The sequence below is a fragment of the Eptatretus burgeri genome, chromosome 4 (genome assembly GCF_056783735.1).
Source record: "Eptatretus burgeri isolate ZD-2024b chromosome 4, Ebu_testis_v1, whole genome shotgun sequence".
In the NCBI taxonomy this organism is placed as follows: domain Eukaryota; kingdom Metazoa; phylum Chordata; class Myxini; order Myxiniformes; family Myxinidae; genus Eptatretus; species Eptatretus burgeri.
In genome coordinates this window covers 139,499,111-139,516,918 of record NC_140964.1, presented here as the reverse complement: position 1 = coordinate 139,516,918, position 17,808 = coordinate 139,499,111, and the positions used below count along the sequence as shown (strand labels likewise).

General features: G+C 44.8%; 1 protein-coding gene across 4 annotated transcripts in view; it reads right to left on the bottom strand.

Annotated features, from left to right (window-relative positions):
- LOC147029241 (polycystin-1-like protein 1) overlaps positions 1–11,308 on the bottom strand; it is a 176,891-nt gene extending 165,583 nt beyond the window's left edge. Inside the window, exons 1-6 of one of the 4 annotated variants that reach the window (XM_085876418.1) lie at positions 10,731–11,308; positions 10,492–10,630; positions 10,067–10,280; positions 8,293–8,349; positions 1,055–1,297; positions 424–663 (exon numbers count right to left, since the gene is read on the bottom strand). In XM_085876418.1, the coding sequence (XP_085732544.1) occupies positions 424–663; positions 1,055–1,297; positions 8,293–8,349; positions 10,067–10,280; positions 10,492–10,630; positions 10,731–10,956 (1,119 nt within the window). In that variant the 5' untranslated portion in view covers positions 10,957–11,308. The remainder of the gene's footprint in view (positions 1–423; positions 664–1,054; positions 1,298–8,292; positions 8,350–10,066; positions 10,281–10,491; positions 10,631–10,730) is intronic. The other 3 variants (XM_085876417.1, XM_085876414.1, XM_085876416.1) reach the window with 3 other exon arrangements.
- Positions 11,309–17,808: the final 6,500 nt, after the last annotated feature.

Genomic DNA, 17,808 nt, shown 5'->3' with positions numbered 1-17,808 from the left:
AAGTCAACTCCCAGGAAATTAATTATAAGGGTGGCCTTGTCCAAGGCATCTGTGGGTGTGACAACGATTACCGCTAATAGACCCCCAGAAAGGGGCCTTGCCATGCTTTCATGGCACCATGATAACATTGAGGTGCATCCATGCACGGTCTTCAGCCTATGCCCAGTGGTGGCCGGCCTGAGAGACCGACCACACATTGCCAGGCTAGTGTTATGGCCCTCCTGTCCATAAAGGATGACAGCCATGTATGATGAAACCAACAATGTACATCAAATCAAATCAAATCATGGCATGGCATCATCAGGTAAATGATCAGACCAACACCAAACATGCTGACCAAATGCTTCAAAATTAATCCATCATTCCTAGATCCAGATAAAACATAGAAATATAGCCTACTGGTGAGCATGTTGGTTAAGCTACCTCTTTTCTGGAGACTTCCATGGGTTTTGTGTTGACTTCGAGCTCGAAGCTTCGGACAACGACACAAAGACCACTCCTCAGGTGCCATTTAATCCACTTTCCAAGGCCCACTGGAAGGTGAAAGCGCACATTTTGTGCCTCAACAATGTGCTTGCTTGAAGTCCAATATTGGCCAAGTATAATAGTCAACCCTTCTGTTGTCACACGCATTTCTTCACAACCAGTGTGATGCATGTAGCTCTGCAAAAAAAAAAAAAAAAAAATAGCCAATGGAACAAAGGAGAGGAAGCAATGAACAATAAATGTAAGATACAAAAGTTGTTCAAGTCAAGATGAAGGCAAATTATAACAATGAGTTCAATAAAAGGCTATGTCGTGAGCAAATGCAAATACGACTGGGATTGCATTCTGAATGCAGCCTGCCGGTCGCAACATTATGGCTCCGCCTCGACACATTCAAGAAAGACGTTGGAATTTGGTGAGGGAGCCAATGATAACTCACTTACCTTTTTGAAAAACGCAGTGGGATCTTAACCATACACCAACTAGGTGTAGTGTACTCGTAGGGGGGGGGGGGGTAAGGGAAGCTAACTTTAAGAGACAAGACAATCTCTGAGGTTACCCATCAGACCTGTAGAAGCTTTTCAAGAGAGTTCAAAGCAGCAGGAATAAACGGCACCACCTCGTCCACATCCTGACAACTGATGCTCCGCATGGTACGGCCGACCAGTCCCACCAAGAGTTCTATTTGCGGCCATCGCAACGTAACGTCCCAAGGGCCCTGTCTTGGGAACTGGTTTGACTCCATTGGGCTCAAAGTGTTTGCCAAGTGATCCAGTAGTTGGATGGTCTCTGCTAACTCAGCACCAAGCAGCTGTGGTAAATTGGGAAGGAACAATCACGGCTGAGATGTAATGGTGAAGCGTGTGATGACGGAAAGTTTAAGTTTGCCAGAAACAACGAAATGGGCAACATCAATTTTAAGCAGCGATTGCCTCGCGCTAGATTCAGTGAATGCTTTGCTTGGATTAAAATGAAATGAGCCCCCAAAACGTGCTCGATCCGATTCATTTCTGCAACAGGTTGACTGTAAAATGGAGATTCAGTTACTGGTGCACGGTATTGCAAGGAATAGTGTGTAATGTTTTGTTCATGAATAAATACAACTCAAATTCAATCGCTCTCACTTTAAACAACCTTGTACATGTGTGAGAGACACACACACACACACACACACACACACACACACACACACACACACACACACACACACACACACCTTTTTGTGTACTGTATTTTCCAGGTGTATCAACTGCACTTTTTTAATCGGCAAAAAAGGTCAAGGTTGTGGGTGCGGTTAACACACGGGTATAGAAAAACACCGGTTTTAAAAATGATCAATGCTGAATTTCAATCACATTCCAAATGAATACATTTTTTTTTTTTAGTGGTTGGAACTGCTGTTAACCTCAATTCCACCATTTAAAATTTGAAAATCGATTCAAGTTAAGAGTTTGTTCAACGTTTTATCAACAGTGTGCGAAAATTATATATATATATATATATATATATATATATATATATATATATATATATATATATATAAAAAAGGGAGACACTGGGAGTTTAGGTGCGTGGCGTATATAGAGCCTCTTGGCTCTGAAAACACCATTAAACACAAAAGAAGAAGAACACCTGGTCTCACATCAAAGGAAGAATTATTCACAAGAGCGACAGTCATTGTTCATGCACAGAAGAAGGGGTGGAGAGATGAGGGACGTGTCGTGGTGACTATCTTTTTACATGAACATCCGATGCAGGCAAAATCATTCCACCAAGCTTGCTACTTGCATGCGGACACTATGCGAGCAAGTGCTGGATAATGGAGCGTGGTTTCAAACTAGGAACAACTAATCAACCCCGAGTACTTCTCCATACGAGGGCAGGAAATGGAGTTAAAAGAAAAAAAAAGAATAATCTCAGGAGAGCGAGGAGCCACGTGGGACGGTGAAGCTTTAAGAAGTAGCCGTACTGCTCGGCTCTTTTGGCTTCCATCAGTGGTTCCCAACTTGCTTTCCACGGATTACTCGCATCAAAGAGACAAACTTTCTTACTTCGCAGGTCTTTGTACTCGACACAGATTTCGAGGAACATTAGCTGCATCTCGGTGGAACCACCATAGATGAACTTTCCCAAATCCCAGACTTTTCATCAGTTGAAAATCAACATTTCGTGACGTGTTTCCCGCCGGGATTTTTTAGGAGCCTGGTGTTGGCGCAGTGGTTAGGGCAGCGGCTTGGGATCCAAAAGGTCCTGAGTTCAAGCCCCGTTGGGTCACTGAATTAATACACCAGGGGGTTGACTCAGCCTGTCATCCTTCTGAGGTCGGCGAAATGAGTACCAGTATACTGGTCCGGTGTATACCCCGGTTAAAATAGGTGTACCATATCCCTGTGTCGTAAGAGGCGACCAGGGTTGCGTCAGAAAGGGCATCCGGCGTAAAACATGTGCCAAATCACCATGCGGATCATACGGATGATCCGCTGTGGCGACCCCTAAAGGGAGCAGCCAAAAGAAGAAGAAGAAGAAGAAGTTTCCCGCCGGGATTTTTGACCCAGATTTCGAGGAGCATTGGCCACATGCATCTTGTTTGAACTTTCACTATTACTCCAGTCGCTACGTTGGTTGAGCATTATCTTGACTGGGAGACTGCCGACGTTCATCGGGAGGTCTCCTTCAGCCGCTCCTCATAACTGAGTCTAGCTCGGCCCGGAATCAAAAAAAGTAGCCTTGAGCTGAACCCTCGATGACAGCTTTGTGCTTCCTAAGTTGTGGTGACTAAAAATGCACACAATATTCTACATGTGGCCCTCACTAATTTCCTGTACAATGTCAACACCACCTCTTTTGATTTATAATTGATCCCCCTCCGAATAAAACCTAAAACCCGATTTGCTTTTCCTCCAGCTGCCTGCTTACCTCCCATATCTATTACCACCCCCAGATCCTTCTCCTGTGTGACACGCTCAAAAATTACCCCTTCCATCCTGTAATCTCCATTTTCATTGTTCTTTCCCATCCCCATCACCTTACACTTGCTCAGGTTAAATTCCATCTGCCAATCTTTTGCCCAATCCATACAAGTATCAATACTCTCTTGTATCTGATCACCACCCCCTCTTCTATCCACATCACCTCCAAGCTTTGAGTCATCTGCAAATTTGGAAAGCCGACTCTTCACCCCACTATCCAAATCATTGAAGTAAATAATCATGGTCCCAGTGATGATTCCTGAGGAAACACACAACTTCCAACCTCCCAGTCACAGCCACTCTTTGCTTCCCACCACAAATCCAGTTTGCAATCCAGTTAGCTACCTGACCAGCCACTCCACAAGCCCCCACTTTGGCTAACAACCTCCGACGTGGTACCTTATCAAATGCCTTCTTAAAGTCTAGATATACTATGTCCACTGCCTTTCCATCATCCATCCAATCAGATACTGCTTCAGAGAACTCTAAAAGATTTGTTAGACAGGAACTACCTTTGGTAAACCTATACTGACTACCTTTAATTAGTTTGTATTAATTTAAATTGTTCCTCATCAGGACCCCAATTAATGTCTCCATCACCTTCCCAAAAGTAGCCTGGTGTTGGCTTAGCGGTTATAGGGGTGGCTTGGGATCCTTGGGTCCTGAGTTTGAGCTCTGTCGACACACTGAATTCACAGCGGAGGCTTGACTCAGCCTGTCATCCTTCCAAGGTCGGCGAAATGAGCACCACTATACTGGTAATCGGGGCACTGCATCAGCGGAATAGCCACGCCCCCAACCAATGGCTTTTTAATTGCCGATAAAGTGATCGGGTCCAACGGGGCTGTGCGATAATACACCGCTCGGTATTCGCAGAACGGAGCGAGCTGCTTATGTGGCTCGTTTCCAAGCAGCTCCCGTTGAGGTACAACCTCTCGGTAGCCTGCCTGCATGAATAATTAGGTAAATCGACAATTCGGCGACCGGACCCTGTAGCGTGCGGGTAGAGTACTGATAAGGCTGTGGTGTGCTTAAAAACACACCCGTAGCTGGATTTCGGCGTTGATCTGGAAAGCTTCGACTGGATTGCTCGTTCGGTGGGCACGTACGGCCGCGATTCGGCTAAAAGCGGCTGTCTGCATGCCGAACGGGCGGGAATCCACAACATTGTGAAATGCAGCGTTTTGCGAATTTGAAGCTAAGATACTCACTATTTCAACAAAATCACGCGTTTTCGCTTCAGAATAGTGATGCAGAACAGATAGTTGAGTCGGACAATGCTCTTAGGCAGCAAAATCAACACCGGCAGCAAGCAGCCCCTGCCGAAACCCTCATCTGCATTCGGTGAGGACCCTAAGGGCGAGGACACGGTCAATCGTGCATTCGGTGAGGACCCTAAGGGCAAGGATACGGTCAATCATCGACCTCTTTGGTGCAAAGCCTGACTGCTCTGGGCACTGGTGCTCAAGCAGATGGTGGCAAAACCTTTAAATAATTATATCGAAGCAAAGACCTTGCCTGACATTGAGAGTAGCGTCACCCCCAGATAGTTGTTGCAGTCTTGGCGATCACCCTTCACTTTCAAGAGAGGGACAACAAGGCCCCTTTTCCAGTCAGTTGGGATGATGCCTGTGCCTCAAACAGAGCACAGAACTGCATGCAAAAACAGAAGTACAGCATTTACACCAGCCTTGAGAAGTTCAGCATGGACGCCACAGCTCCTCAGAGCTTCACCCCATCTCGACCGGTTCACTGCAGCCTGTGTTTCCACAAACGAAGGTGGATCACAGTTGATTGGAGGGTCAACAATCGAGATCGTAACACCCCTGAGATCCCACTCAATAGCTGGTGGATCAGCCTGGTACAGCCACTCAAAGTAACCAGCCCAGTGGGCCTTCACTTCGGACTCCTCTGTCAAGAGCCCACCACCCTCCGCTCCAACTGCAATACACCAAGGGACGGGTTTGGTGATGACAACAGGTGATGCTCTAGCCCCTCACAGATTGCTGCAACATAGGCCTCCTTGTCCACCATCAGCGCACATACAGTTTTATGCCTCAACTCCCTGAACACCTCAGTGCTGCCATCAAGACTGGCCCTGAGACTCTGGTCAATGGTATCAAGTGTCCCTTGAGAAACAAAATTCTCCTTCGCTCTGTGGTGAGTTCCAATACATCCACCGGCAATTTCAAGGACGGTGGTCTTGAAGGCACTCCACACCTCTTCAGGATTCCCCAAAGCACTCAGACCCCCCAAATCCCCACTCAGACTATTCACAAACTCCTCAGCTACCCTCTCATCTTTGAGCTTGCTCACATCCAACCGACGCTGGGATGATACCATTCTCCCGGATTTAAGTTGCAACTTCAGAGTTGCTCTCCCACAAGTCTATGGTCGGTATTGAGGAACTGAGCACTCCGGTTGACCCTGCAGTTCTGGATCATCCTCCAGTCACCATCAACGAGCGCATGGTCAGTCTCCTTTGCCACACCACCAGCAATGGAATACCAAGTCCAGTGATGAGTCTGTGGGTGCTCAAACCATGACTTCTTACAAAGTCAAGGAACTTGGTGATATTCTGGTTCAAAGTTCCAGACCCATTGGGACCAACACATGTCTCATAACCATCCCTATCAGTTTGAGTAGATGAATTGAAATCCTCCAAGGCCAGAAAAGGATCTCGTCTGGGGGCACTGATCAACCATAGATTCGAGCGTGGCGTAGAATGCATCCTTCACGGTGAGATCACTCGCCTCAGTCGGAGCATAAACAGAGACCAGGGAAATGACACCCAAGGAGTGACGAATCCCTAGTCTCATAATACGCTCGTTGACCGGTGTTACCTCAATTGTCATTGGAGTCAGCTTATTGGACACTGGTACAGCAACTCCTTGAGAATGGTTACCATCAGCACGAACAGACCAATAGTAGGTGCAACCATCCATCATGATCTCGCCACAATCCGGTCTCCGAACCTCAGAGAGAGCTGCAATACCAATGTTCAAACATTTGAGCTCAGAAGATAACAGAGACAGGTGATCATCCTCTCTTAGGGATAGGACATTCCAGGCACCCACCCGAAGGGACCGCCTCAGGTTAACCCAAGGAGACCGCCGTCTGGTGGACGACACCTCAGCATCACCCTGACACACACTTGCGCAATCTGACCCAGGAAGTTGACCCCGTCGTTTTCCTCCTATCAAAGAGTGGGGATGCCGAAGGCTTTGCCCCAATCCCGTAATCCTGTGAGCTGCCCTGTAAAGGGCAACTGTACAGGAGGTACTCCCACAGAGTGGGTTGTCAGATTGCTTTGCATTTTTCACGTGTTTTGCGGAGTGAAGGGTTTTTCGGTGGCCGGAGTGCAAATCCTGCCACCAACCTCCTTATAAAAATATATTCTCCTTCGCTCTCTATTGCTACCCTTTTCCATTCCCATATTCCCAAGGCCCAAACTGACTTAAATGCAAAACTTAACATCCGGCCTCCCCCTGCTTCTTTCAATAAACACAAATACCCACTAAAACTGTGATGAACACAACTACACCTTTATAAATACAATCCCACAACCGCTGACACAAACCTTGAGGACAAAATGCACAAAACGACACACAAAAAACACTCGTCTTGATCTGGCAAGGAAGCTTACACAACCTCTTGCAAACAACTGGAATTTTGAAACCCCACGGTCCGACAATTTTTAACCCTTTCATTCTGAAAAATTAACTATTCTGAAGCCTTCTGAAAAGTTAGCTGCCCCATGGAAAAGTTAGTCGAACCCACTTGAAGTTAAGTTAATCGCTCCATTGAGAAGATAACCGAACAAACTGAAAATATAATCAAACCCATTGAAAAGTTAATCCACGGAAAATCATATCCCCACAGAAGTGATGTTGCGCAATCATAAGAGACAATCCTGTGAAGTGGCGTGTACGTCGATTCAGTGTCACCGCATTGTGCTCTATAGTTTAGTTCAATGCCCATTGTATTGCAATCATGTCTGAAAGGCCTTCAACATCTGGACAAGCCAGTGGTGCTTCAAAAAGGAAACAGTTATTGCTCAGAATCAAGCAAAAAGTGCAGTTGTTGCAGAAGCATGACATGGGTGCTTCGGTGAAACGCCCGAGTGAGGAGTAAGGCAGTCGTACAGAGACAATCTATGATATAAAGAAACCTTGTCTGCGAATGCACACCCCTTGTCCACAGCCACCCAAATGTTGTCCGCGGCTCAGCAAACCTTGTCTGCATGGGTGATCCATCCATCCATCAATCCATTGGGACCATACTCTGTGCAGAGCGTTGGTGGTGCCAAAGCAGTCTCCTTGGCTATTGGACACAATCCTGGACGGGTTGCCACTCCGACACTGGCATGGATGATGAATACATATTTTTATTTATTTAATTTATATTCCCTAATATTATTGCAAAGGAATACTATTATATTATTATATCTCACAGGTATCTTACACAGGACATTATAGGTTTCGGAACTCAAAATCCAGCAAGCCTTATTCCCCATGCTTGCTGGATAAAGGGTCCCCAAAACACACACACACACACACACACACACACATACACACACACACACACGAGGGGGAGGCGGCACTATTTGCCACCTCCCTCTCACCTGGGACAGAAAGGACCGAGGGCTGCCTCAAATGCAAATACGCACAAGACCAAGATTGACCTGCGGTGAGACGGCGTGTGGAGACAATGACGGTGGCACTGTAAACATGATGAGGTTCATCAATTGTCGAAGAATGTTCCACAGAAAAAGACTGAAAGCATGCGAGTGGTCGAGTAACATGATGTGTCTGTGTTAAGTAGTAGTCTGGGATACCTGGTAATCAATGATCATTATATCATCAAGCAGGGCCACTGTGTCCTCAAATTCATCCTGTCAGACCGTGTATAACAAGATAGCATATCAATGGTTAGAGCAGTTTCTCAACATTTTTTTGTCCCACGCCCCACTTTGATTTTCAAAAAAAATCGTGCGCCCCACCATGATTGGAGACACTACAGTATATACTACATATGTATTCAAAAGGCAAAGCTATGAAAGCGATCATAAATAGATTCATTAATTATGAATCCTCATGCCCCACCAAAATATTGCCACGCCCCACCTTGAGAAACACTGGGTTAGAGGTTCTTGCACATACGTTACATTTCTTCATACATACATATCTACATGGACAATGAAATAACAACAAAAAATTCAGATATCATTGCAGTTGGAAACTTGTATCCGGATTCACATCTTCACCAAAATCTAATCAATTCATCCTTGACACGCATCCTACCTGTTCATCAAGTTTCATCTGAATCCATCCATAACTTTTTGAAATATCATGTTATAAATTGTCTTTGGCCCCCCCCATCTCTCAATGGTGAAGAATCACTGACAAATCAGAAAAATTTCTCTTGTTCGGATCCCGATCTTCACTACAATTAAATCATTTCTTCGTTGTCACAAACCCAACTTGTCCACCAAGTTACATCCGAATCCGTCCACAACCTTTTGAGATATCGTGCTATTCAGTATATCAGTTTCACTCTATCTCTCAACGGTGAAGATTCATTAAAAAAAAAATAATAATAATAAATCAGATCCGTATCCGGATCTTCATCAAAATTGAATCAATTATTCCTTGTCACACAAACGTGTCCACCCAAGTTTCATCCGGATCAATAGACCCAAGTTTCATCCGGATCAATAGACCCAAGTTTCATCCGGATCCGTCCACAACCTTTTGAGATGTCGTGCTATAAAGTACATCAGTTTCGCCCTATCTTTCAATGGTGCAGAATCTTTTTTTTTTTTTAAGTAAATAAATATATCAGATCCGGATCCGGGTCCGGATCTTCAACAAAATCAAATCAATTCTTCCTTGTCACACATCCAACGTGTCCACCAAGTTTCATCCGAATCCATCCACAACCATTTGAGATATCGTGCTGTCGGTTTTAGCCGTATCTTTCAATGGTGAAGAATCACAAAAAAATTCTCATCCTTGGAACCGGATCCACATCTTCACCAAAATTGAATCAATTCTTCCTTGTCACACACCCAATGTGGCCACAAAGTTACATCCGAATCCGTCCACAACTTTTTGAGATGTTGTGCTATATATTGGTTTTGTCCCAATCTCAATGGTGAAGAATCACTTTAAAAAAATTAGAATATCCGGATTCGGACCTTCACCAAAATCTAATCAGTTCGTCTTTGTCACACACCGAACCTGGCCACTAAATTTCATCTGGATCCGTTCACAACTTTTTGAGATATCCTGCAAACAAACAAACAGACAGACAGAAAGGGGTGAAAACATCACCTCCTTACCTCCACCAGCAAAGGTGAACAAGGTATATTTAAATGCTCCCAACACAAATTGCATTTTAAAACTCGTACCTACAAGTGAGTCAAGAAAATGTACTCCAAAATTATTTATCTAATGAACCGAAGCTAGTTGCAGTCGTTTTCGTATTGTATGTTATATAAATTACAAAATGCATAAATTTATTTCAGTCTCTACTATTCAGGCTCACTTAGTTACTTGAACTGCAGCGTTGACATTTTGCTTTCGCAGTCAATTCGAGTAATGCAGTACCTGCGAGCCAATGGATAGACCTAGCAGGATGTGCAGAAGTCGAGCCCGAACTGCCCGCTGCCACTGCGTGCTGTTCTTGTCTGGTGCCATGAAACCATGAAAGCATCGGTTGAGAGCTCCAACGACCACCGCCATGTAAAGGCGTAAAGGCAGAGGGTTTCCAAGAAGGAGCAGTGAGGTCATGTTCGTGCCTGGATCTACAACTGCCTCGTAGCTGTGATATAACCATCATAAAAAAAAATAAAAAAAAGAGTACGATTACACCCAGGCAGGATTGAAAATCCAGTGTTGTAAAGGCATGCAAGTTATCCATCAACTGCTATTCAAACATTTTTAACACAGTATTATAATTATTACAATATTCTGTATACCCCCTTCCACCAGGCCCACCATACATCACCCTCAAATTCTTTTAAGGGGCTTACATTTGCTTTATTAACTGTTTGTTCGATCTGCTGCCAAGGAGAGGTTCAAAGAATGGAAGAGCAGGTTCAACCACCACAGACTTGAAACAGACATCAGTCTGTCCACCAAGGCTGTTTCTCACCTGAATGTGAATAGTCACTGCAAGCAGGAGGAACATTTCAACCTCAGTATTTATCGGTGCAACATGTTATTGTGAGATTTGTATTTCATTCTCTATTGACAGCCAAAGACAAATGACCTTTATAGCCCTCATCAGCGGGTCCAGCAGGGAGGAGAAAGAAGTGTTCAAAATTGAAGCCTCGATAAAGCTGGCGGCGTGAGCCGTGCAGGCTGTAACTGAACTTGTACTCGAGCGGTTGATTCTGGGGGGATGTAGAAATTAGATATGTATCCTCACCTGTGGAATGTGAAAGCAGATTTAAATCCAAACTACAGTGGACAGGTGATGGCAAATAAACTTGCATATTATTACCGCAAAATTGATCGAGCAGAATGGACTCTCCTGTTATGGAGGAAGATACACACCTCCACGTTCATACCATACCTTTGCGAGAGCCGATACCTGCTTTGTCACTCGTGGATGGACTCATTACGGTCTCAAAGGTCCACTTGACGATACCTCAAGGAATTATGCACCACAGTGCCAACAAGCTCAGTTACCCCACGTCGAGGAGGCCAATTTTGGATGGATATTGCCAAGAGAACTTGCATTCACAACTAATCTGATCGGTGGGGCGATGAGCAATGTCAGGTTACCCGCTCAAATACTCAGGATGAAGGTGAGCCGATTTGCGCTACGAGGAAGGGGGTCGCTCAATGTCTATCACACTGGGTGACGCGAAGGACGAGGAGAAAAAAAAGAAGGCCGACAATGGTCAAAAAGTATCATTCCCGAGTCTACACATTGAAAGTTTTGAGTTCATTTTTCCTTTCCTTCAAGCCATCTGCATGAATGTTACCATGAACCTGACGTGGATTTTTTAAACCCACTTTGTTGTGATCGTTGTCCTCCTGAAGGATTCTAACTGGCCGATTGTGGAATCCTATTTGACTTCAGACAGAGTTTAACGCTTGTCCGATTTGATTATAAAATCCTACAAAAAAAACCCGATCGACACTGATAAATCTGATGTCCACACAAGTCCTTCCTTGTGAAACAATTTATTTCCTAATTATACACCATACACTTCTCACCCTTGTACAATGAACTTTAAAATCCCCATTTGTTTGCAATATTATTTGGTTATATTTCATTTATTCTTACTTTAGTTAACAGTTAGACCAACCCGATTCAATTCACTTCTACATTACATCAGAGAGTTTTATTCTAACTTGGTACTTGGTCAGTTCCAAGGAGTACGAGCCACTGAGAAACTATACTTCCTCACGTGCTCGCACTCCAAACTTTTAGATTTCAAAGCATTTTATACTTCCATGAGAGAAAGGTTGGGGGATATTCACCCAGACTGTAGACGTGTCCTTTAGACGAAAAGCCACTTCGTACATTTTCTAAGCAAAGGTTCATTTATCAGCTCGGTCACTCTGCTCCAGAACAACACATTTCTTATCATTTAGGGCAAAAGTCTTTTGGCCAGAAATGACAGCCAATTCAATTTGCAGCATAGAAGTTACATTTCTGAAACTCCATTTGTTGCAATTTAAAATACATTAATATAAATTTTTCCCCCACACACAACTGAAGCACAGTAGAGTACAATATAATGAAAATGGAGCACAACATAATGTCCCGAGGTATAAAGTCATGCCCGCATGTTGTTAGGGGTCAGATGAAGAAGAACTAAAAGTGATGATTGCACTGGAGATGAAAAACAACTGACAGCACCACTCACAATTCAGCAAGGATAGAGTTATTGCCCTCAAAGAGCGCAAGTTTGCCCGAGACAACCTTTCTGTCTACAGGGAGAGAAAACGCCCTGTGCTTCAGCCTTATGATTGGAGATTCTTATTAGAAAATAGCAAATACAACCCGTCGTTTCGCTGATGGGGGGAATTAAGGAGGAGAGTTGAGAAAGGGAGGGAAGGGTGAGAAAGGAAGAATAGAAAGAGGGAGGGGGATAGAGGAGGCAGGAGGAAGGGGAGGGGAGAGAGCCTCACCAAATGTTGCTATACCGTGGGAGGGAGGGATGCGAGGGTGAGGATGGTGTGTGTGAGAGAGTGAGAGAGTGAGAGAGTGAGAGAGTGAGAGAGTGAGAGAGTGAGAGAGTGAGAGAGTGAGAGAGTGAGAGAGTGAGAGAGTGAGAGAGTGAGAGAGTGAGAGAGTGAGAGTGAGAGAGATTTCAACTGTTTATTTTCTCACCTGCATGTTCCTGTGTGTTCCGAGTTCGGTTTTGTTTCAAAAATCATGCTATTTTGTGAGTTTTTGTCGACCTTGTCTTACCGAGTGCTTGAGGCCGACCCATCGTTCCCTCGGTGTACGATCGTGTTTATTTGGTATTTTCTCCAAATTAGATTCAATTTCTATCTTCCACACTTTCCCAACGCCCCCCATCCCTCCCAACTAAACACTTTATTTCTTGTCTTAAATAATAATAAATAAAAAACTACCTTTCTCCTTACACACTCACAAGACTCGATTCTTCTTCTTCATCCACCTCTTCTTCTTCTTCCTCCTGCCGGCACACCATCTACATTCGACTGAGCTGACCCTCTCTCGCCATTACATTCACGGATTCTTCCGATCTACAACCTTCCATTCCTGAATCTTACCTGTTCTTCAAAAATACATTAAAAAATAATAACCTTCCTTGTATCCTTTGGATCTCCAGACCTCCTGAAACCACGCGTGTCTGTCTGTCTGTCTGTCTGTCTGTCTGTCTCTCTCTCTCTCTCTCAACTCTTCCTGGTCCTTTTCATCGACCCATCAGCTTCACACTGCGTTTACCGTCCAAATTCACCGAACACTTCCACAATTTTACTTCAACCTTCCCTTTTCGAAATGTTACGCAATCCTTATTTAAAATAAATAATTTCACTTTTGACGATACCCTCCCAGAGCCAAGTGCTTCTCCCATAACCATGTTATCTTTTTACACCCCCTGCGTTTTCCGATCCAATTTCACCATTCACCTCACGATTTTTTCGACAACACTTCCATGACCTAATCTGATGAAAACTCTCTCAAACAATAATAATAATAATAATAATAATAATAATAATAATAATAATAATAAAAACAATCTCTTATAATGCTTCATCTTCCTTTTTCACACGTGTGGGACTCTTCACTATCATAATGCACCACTCTTCTATTTCAACAAATTGCTCTCACTTCGACCTCTCCTTCATACCTTGCCGAAAAAAACCCAACTGTGACAGCGTTTCTTCTCTCCATTCTCTGAATTTGCCTTTATTGCATCCATCAAGAAACGTGTTTAATCGCATCTCTGACCTAAAACTTTTTAAAACCCCAGTTTGCGATGAATGTTCGCTTTCCATCAACCATTCTCTTTTTCCAATTTCAGTGCCAACTCACCCCTCTCACCCCTCACTCTCAAAACAAGCATCACACTCTTCTCCCTCCAATCCTCCCTCTCACCTCTCTCAAAAACTCTCCCCTCACCTTTCTCCCACCATTCACCCCACCTCACTCATCCTTCTCAAAGTAGCCCCCCCCCCCATCTCATCCACAAAGCTGCCTCCTTCCACTGCCCTCTCACCTCCATCTCTTCACTCCACCTCCTCAAGTCCTCAACTGCTTTCTTCCCCCTGTCTTGTCCCCCTCTCCCCCAGCACCACATAGCATTTTCTCCTCCTCGAGCTCTTCTGCAATCCCCCACACTCTTTCAACAACTCTCTTTACCCTGCCCCCCCCTCATCCCATGTCCTACCCTCCCCCTCACCTCCCACCCCCTGCACCCAAAGCCTCCTCCTATCCCTCTTCATCAACAGTGTGGACTTCAAATATCCGGGGCCTTCACTCAAACCATTCAGATATTTCCATACACGTTGCCACTGACAAACCAGACATAATCTGCCAAACAGAAACTTTCCTCCCCCAAGACGTGTCTGACTTCCAAGTATCTCCCCGTGGTTACTCTCTCCTCCAGTATGACAGACCTGAGCCTTGTCCTTGTGGAATTGCTCTCTTCATCAAAGACTATTCCTCACTCTCCATACACTGCTCTCACTCCCCCACACCCCCAGGAATACCTCTGGTTACGGCTTCCCCTCTACTCCTTCCTCATGTTTATATGTGTACTGTACCGTCCACCAAACAGTGATGACTCCATCTACACCTCACTATCCGAAAACATGGACCAACTTCGATCTTCTCATCCAAACTCTCTCTTCCTCAAATGTGGCGACTTCAATTGTCATCATACCTGTTGGCGAGGTGTGGGTACCCCTCTCACCTGTCATGGTACTTCAGCAAAAGCTTTCTGCGACTCAATTGGTCAACTTCCCCAACCGGATCTCAACGAATAGTACTCCATCTCTTCTGGATCTGATTTTGACAAATTTCCCTGACAATATCTGCTGCTCTTCCTCCGCTCCAATCGGTTCTTCTGACCACGTCCTTGTAAAAGTGGACATCTCTCTGGCTATTATCAAAGAACCACCTCACCGTCGTCGAGTCTGGCATTTCACTCAAGCCGACTGGCAGGGTCTCCAAGCAGCCATCAAACTTATAGAATGGTCTCCTATCGCCACTTTCTCCAACATCAACTCATCCTGGGAATTCTTTCAAAGAAACTTGCTCTCCCTCATGCACAGATGTATCCCCTCTCGTCTTCAGTTGTCCTACCCTTCCTCCTGCCCTTAGTTCACTGAAGCTTGTGGCGAGGCAGTTGTCCTGAAACAACTTGCCTTTTCCTCATGCAGAGCAAACCCAACTGAGGGTAATCTCAGTTCATTCATTAAAGCTCGGAACAAGTGTGTATCTACCCTCAGGAGAGCAAGAAAACAACATCTTTCTAAGCTCAAGTCTGAACTTTCAAACCTCTCTCGCTCCTCAAAATCCTGGTGGCGTCTAATCAAATGTGTTTCTGGTGTATGTTCCCTCAAATGGCCGCACTGCTGATACTGCACATGAAAAGGCCGAATGCCAAAACTCGGTGTTTGCAGCGAAATCTTGTGTCCAAAACCCATTGCTTTCTCTACCACCTTACCCAGTCGCACCCAACTGTCCCTGGACTCTGTGTCCTTTTCTCTTGACAAAGTAGAGCTCCTGCTGTCAAACCTCGACTCAGATTCTGCAACCAGTCCAGATGGCATCAGCCCACGTTTCCTAAAAACCTGCTCCTCTGCCCTTGCTCACCCTCTCTCTGTTCTATTCACCCTCTCATTTGCTCAAGGTCATCTGCCATCTGCTTGGAAATCAGCAAGCATTACTGCGGTGCATAAAAAAGGTGCAAAAACAGATCCCAGCAACTGCAGACCAATCAGCCTTCTCCCAATCATCAGCAAGGTTATGGAATCCATCATCGCTTCAGACATTAAATCCTTCCTCTTCACCAATGGCTTGATTTCCGATCATAAATTTGGTTTCAGACCAGGTCACTCTTCCCTGGATATGCTGCTTCTGCTCTCCCCACAATTGATGGAGGTCCTCAATGCCAGACATTAAATCAGAGCCATATCCCTAGACATATCACATGCTTTTGACAGAGTCTGGCACCCTGCCCCACTCACCAAGCTCTCTTCCTATGGTATCCAAGGCCATCTCCACTCATGGCTCACAGACTTCCTCTCCGGTCGCAGTCAACATGTGGCCCTAAATGGAGTTCTTTCATCCCCTCTTCCTGTCCTGGCTGGAGTTCCTTAAGGTAGTGTTCTGGGCCCTGTTCTTTTTTCTGGTTTTCATCAATGATCTCTTTGGAAAATCCTCTATATCGCTTTGCTGATGACTCCACTCTCTGCCGTATCATCTGTCATCCCTCAGACTGGCAAGCAGAAGCTTCTTAGCTCACTGCAGATCTGGGTAAAATCAAAAACTGGTCTAACATGTGGAACATGCCTTTCAATCCGGACAAATCTCACACTCTCACTATGTCTCTCCGAAAGGACGTTTAGAACCCCCCCCCCCATGCACTTTCCGCAGGGCGCTCAAGGTCCGCCAACAACCCCCTCCTGGTAAAACTACCAAAATCACGAATCACTGCTCACCTTCACTCTTTCATTCCTCTTTTTTCCCACCTTTGGAATAAACTCCCTCACTCGATTCAATCCCATTCTTCCCTCCAGGCCTTCAAAACAGCTGTTCACCACCACCTCTTATCATCCCCCATCCAAATCCTCCATCTTTTCTACTCCCGATAATCCACCCAAGCCCACCCCCTTCAAATTCCCTGCTTTCCTTCCTGAAAGTCCCTGTAATGTCCATCTTCTATTCCCCATGTTCCCCGCCCCATTCCACACCCTTCCACAGATCTCCTAATGTCACTGTTTTGTCCTTCCCACTCCCACCCCTCTTGTCTCATGCTCCCCTTGCTGTGCGTTGTGTGTTCGGTCTCACATGAGCCTCGACAAGGTATACAGAAAAAAAAAATTAAAGGGAGAAAGGTGAGGGGTGGAAGTGGGGTTAGTAAAGACAACAATATGTTATGCTTAATGACCGAACACACACACAAAAACAAACCCATGTCAGAACAGCTGTACACACAATGACACAACAGAGTTTATAATGTAATCCGCTGAGACATCTGCAGAAACTTTGATACCCCAATTCCAGAAAATTTGTGGAAAAATGAACCAAAATTACTCACTCAAAACATGGCAGTACCTACCGCTCACGTACGAACGAATAATCACATCGAGTGTCAACATTGAAAACAAAGCGGTGACCAGATATCATATTTGGGTACAAAAAAGAAGAAGGCATTACTGATTGAGGTGACAATAGCAGTGATTTTGGACAAAACGATGCAGAAATCAAGAAAATGACCAAACACCAAGATCTCAAGAATGAATTGAAAAGATCCTGGAAGCTGAAGAATGCCAAAGTTGTTCCAGTGATGGCTGGACCTGCAGGATTGATGACAAAGAACCTCACAGAGATATTAAATGCAATGGCAATACACCTGGTAGTGGCTGGATCAGATAAGCAGGCAACCACTGGAAGGCATGGATGACCCACAAAATATATAATAGAGAAGAAAGTAAATACCTATGGATGGTTTTTTGAAATGCCAAGAACAAACCTTGGTACATCACGGGTGATAAAGGTTGTGGTCGAGTTTCATCGAAATTGTGTGTGTCGTTGAAGGAAAGAAAGCAAATACATATTTTGGTGGGAGCAACCATCCTAAAACTAACCTAAAAACCATCCCTGGGAATATTATTTCAAACGAACTGCA